At 47.3% G+C, this 4,335-nt stretch overlaps 1 protein-coding gene across 1 annotated transcript; it reads right to left on the reverse strand.

The window, feature by feature from the left end:
- Window positions 1-673: 673 nt before the first annotated feature.
- Window positions 674-3,944, reverse strand: LOC148033018 (peroxidase 29-like). The gene is made up of 3 exons (XM_087683723.1): window positions 3,506-3,944; window positions 3,035-3,389; window positions 674-1,436 (listed from the first exon to the last, which is right to left on the reverse strand). The coding sequence occupies exons 1-3, from the start codon at window positions 3,713-3,715 to the stop codon at window positions 1,048-1,050; spliced, it is 954 nt and encodes a 317-aa protein (XP_087539849.1). The 5' UTR covers window positions 3,716-3,944; the 3' UTR covers window positions 674-1,047.
- Between the last annotated feature and the right edge of the window lie 391 nt (window positions 3,945-4,335).

The raw sequence follows: 4,335 nt of genomic DNA on the forward strand, positions 1-4,335 counted from the left end.
ATGGGTAGATATGATAAACATGTCAACAATAGCATTATATGACATGTTATAGGATGGTAGCCTAAAAGTCGAAGCTATAAACACCTCTATAGTCTAACGCCAAACCATAAGGACTTCCATATCAAAGCACGTCCTTTTTCATATGGTTAATTGTAGGTTGCAAGATTCCTCCACCTTGTTGCAATTTTTCCTATGTTGTCATCATTTCATTTTCAATCTTTACAAGCCATTCTACCCTCCTTGTGGCTTGGCATGTATGATTGATTACCTTTTCCTCGAGAGTGAGGCTAAGATACGATGCTGAATCTTACAACCTTTGTTGCTACAGGGCTGTAGGGATCAAAGATGGCCAACTAATTTTAAGATGTGCTCACCCCCTCATGCTCGACAAATCTTTTAAAGAGAATGTTTAGCTTTTATTGAATGGTAGTCTGTAACATTATGCCTTTGTTTGACTGTGTATCTAAAGATGGTTTCTTACATTCTAATAGAACAACAAAGAAATTAGTGAAAAACATTGTTAAGATGCACGTGTAAAAAGGCTGTAACAGAAAAATTAGTAATTTTTTTAAAAAAAGCATCGTTAAGACACACGTGGAAAAAGGCTGTAAGATTTTGCAGAAAGGTTTACTACAGATACATGATGCATCTTTAAGATGTTGGCGAAATGTCATTTAAAAGCGTCTGGAACAAAAACCGCTTACTGGAACAACTGTCGATACCAACAGCGAATGACAAACAGGGTGTTTTGATACACATGTGCGCCCGACCGCCCAATGTTCTGAAATACGGCTCAGACGAGTCACATCCGTCGTGCAGGAGGGGGGTGACTCGATGAGATGGACCGTGGCAGAGAGAGAGAGAGAGAGAGAGAGAGAGAGAGAGAGAGCACTTAAAAGCGTCTACACAGCGCTACTAATGAGAGTAGGTAAGAGACGCCAATAATTTACGAATACAAATGATAGATGGTCGTGGTTTTGCTTTTTTTCTTTTTTTGAGGGGGGGCAGGAAGGGAAGTGTATTATGTACTTATTAATTAATTTTGGATTAATTGGAGGAGTGGCAGTTGACGCGGACCTCGCCCTGGCTGCCGGAGTGGACCTGGAAGGAGGTGAGCTTGACGAAGGCGGAGGCGAAGGCGGCGAAGAAGTCGTTGGCGTTGGAGGCGAAGTTGACGACGACGGGGCCGGTGCGCGGGTCGAGGCCCAGCTCCGAGTCGATGGTGAGGAGGCCCCGCCGGTTGAGCACGTTGCGGAAGTAGGCGTTGTCGAAGCGGAAGTTGCTGGTGTCCAGCGACGCGAAGGCGTTGCTCGGGAAGCGCCGCGGGCACCGCGCCTTCAGCGTGTTGGCGAACAGCAGGCCCATGTTGGGGTCCCTCACCGGGTACAGCCGGTTCGCGAAGTTGGTGCAGTGCGCCACCCCCATCGTGTGAGAGCCTGCCCCCATCACCAAAACGCATAATATGATATGATATATGATATATGAGTGTGTATCATTCATTTGCCATACTTGGCCTCGTTCTATATAAAGAAGACAGTTCCCCCGCCAGCTTTTCTTTTGCGGCGTATTATGGCCCCCATTTAATGAAAACACAAATGCACCTAATTTTCTCTTTTGAACGTCCTCGGTTGAGTGAGCAATGACTGTATATTTACCTGTTCAAGTTAGTATCCTAGTGACATGAAAGCTAAGAGTCTTGCGTACACAGGCAATGTAAGAAACCCCTATCTAATGGGACATACAAAATACACATCACAACCCAAACCACTCTTCCTGCTATATCGACCGATCGATGAGGACCTGAGAGACGCAAACAGCACACACACGTTGGTTTGATGTGTTGGTTGCAGCTTTGTTAAATTGTAAGGTAACAGCAGAGTTACAAGAATCAGATACTATTATCTGCTGAATTGGGTGCTCGGGAGAAAAGGGGGACTTAAAACCCTTGAGCAATGGTTTTGAGTTTGTTAGCTTGTAGGGCAACTACGTGCTCAGAGTATAACGGGGTTTGTGCACACCACTTTGCTACCTAAGCGATTGATAAGAACCTTCGATTTTATAATCCCATCATCAGGCAATGTTTGAAAGATTGTTACAAGAGATGAACAACTAGAATAATTGGAAGGCTCTCGTGCTGCATTAAACTGCAACTTGTGCTTAATTAAATCCACGGTTTACTCGTGAAACACTTGGCGAATGGTAAAATCCATGCTTGTATCGAGCCCCTCTTACGTGTATTAGAATGATGTCATGACTTTTATGATTAAGATGATAACTTCCACTTTACTTTACTTTAGGAAGCTCTAATTCTTCATCTTCTTGACCCGTGGTTATTAGCATCTAATCGAAATGCCCAAAAGTCACAAGGCCATATCCTAGGAGTGCAGGACTGATTGGAATTAGTAAGGAATTGACGGAGGCCCCTTAATGTCATATACTTCCCGTATGGGAAGTGTCTGACCGAAAGGTTGAGACGATGCTAGGCAAATTGAGACCCTAAAAACATGGTGGACTCTAACTTGGAGCATCCACTCTATGTGGTGGAAGGCTCTCATGAAGTGATGTACTTGGAAAACTTCCACCAAGAGGCTTCAACCTCTAAAGAACTACACCTAGGAAGCTTCCTCCGAGAGGGCTTAATGAGATGGCCATCCCTAAATCTAGTGTTTGAAACCATATCCAATCCAATACACATTGGTCATGTTCCATCACTCACAATGGGACCAGCAGCTTGCACATTGTTTTTGGCACTCTTTGCAACCTAGGATTTTGTGCAAAGAATAAGCATTGTGGCCAATTGCTTGCCGCTGTGCCTTGAAATGGGTTTGGTCATGAAGCCTTACGTTTATCGTGGGAAAATTAAGGTACCCTCGTGAAGTTATTAAGGTACTCTTATACCGGAGGAGCACAAATGGACTTCTCACAACTCATCCCAGCAAGGTGTGGGAAGGACCATCCACCCATACCTCTGTTGCCTAGAGAGAGAGAGAGAGAGAGGTGAGTGGTGAGGCCATCAATGGGAGTGCTAACGTACCAAGGATAGCGACGCTTTCGGGGAGGGACATGCCCATCTTGCCGAAGAGCGAGAGCATGTTGGAGACGCTGATAGTAGCCGGGGGGAGGGCAGCGTCTGCGGCGGAGGCGCTGGCTTGGAAGCCGTCGAGCCTCCCCAGGGGGATGCCGATGTCGGGGCCTCCGTTGAGGGCGACGGCGTCGCGGGCGGCCATGGCTATAATGTCGGCGCACGACACAGTCTGCGGGCAGGCCGCCTCCAGCCGGGCCTTCACGTTGTCGATGAAGTCTAGCCTTCTCACCCCGAGGTTCCCCCCGGCCTCCAGCTCCGACGTCCCGTCGGACCCGGAGTCCAGCAGTATCGACGCGTCGCAACCCTGCGGTCACCAGCCATCAGTCATCAGTCATCATTATCGGCCTTATCATTGCCACCGTCATCCTTCCAAGCACCTGGCAGAAGCATCAACGTTACTAGCATTCGTTCTCAACTTACGAAAACTTGGCAGTCGTGGAAGGCTAGTCGGATCATCGCCGCCGGCGACGTCGGGTCCCGCACGAACAGCCCGCGCATTGTCGATCTCACGATGCTTTCCACATTGGGGCAGCTCGTCGCATAGTAGTTGCTGCTCAGCAGTGCGTCAGTGAAGGAGCTTGCAAAGACCATGGCCAGGAGGAGGCCGAAGCTGAAGAACAACCTCGCCATCTGCTTGCTCTCTCTCTCTCTCTCTCTCTCTCTAGGCCTTCCTTAGCTCGGGAGCTGTGAAGCAAACAATGCAGGTTGCCTGTGACATAAAGAAGACTCGGCAGGTGGCTGACTCTAGTACATGAATGACGAGAGGACTTCTCTGTCAAGTCTCTCTCCAAACAAATAATCTGAAAAGTGTGCACTGTCCTTAACATTAAAAGCTCTTGCCCTCCCACCGGCTGCCCCAGAGAAAAGTTGGTGCAATCGACACACCCCTTGTAATTACATTGCATGTGCTCCAGCCTCCCTCTCATCTTCCTATCTCCGCACCAATTGCAACGTTTTCTTGTCTCTTACTCGCGCCTACCATTATTTTGGGCTATTCTCTCCTTTTAAGCATCGATCGATTATTTTTTAGGGGCTACCGCTTTTAAATTATTCTGGTCCATTCTCTCGAGATATTTATGTGGATTTGACATTCCGATCGGAAAGGCTCCCCAACATTTCCTTCCTAAGAGATTGCGACCATTGAACGAAAAAAGACTTGCACTTGTACTTACTTCCACCGAGCAATTCTTTGCCAACGTCAATTGACCAATCACAAATGTCCCATAAATACAAAGGGAGTTCCTTCAGAT

This window comes from Lygodium microphyllum, chromosome 8 (assembly GCF_053477565.2).
Source record: "Lygodium microphyllum isolate KBCC chromosome 8, Lygodium_microphyllum_v1.1.10, whole genome shotgun sequence".
Lineage (NCBI taxonomy): Eukaryota > Viridiplantae > Streptophyta > Polypodiopsida > Schizaeales > Lygodiaceae > Lygodium > Lygodium microphyllum.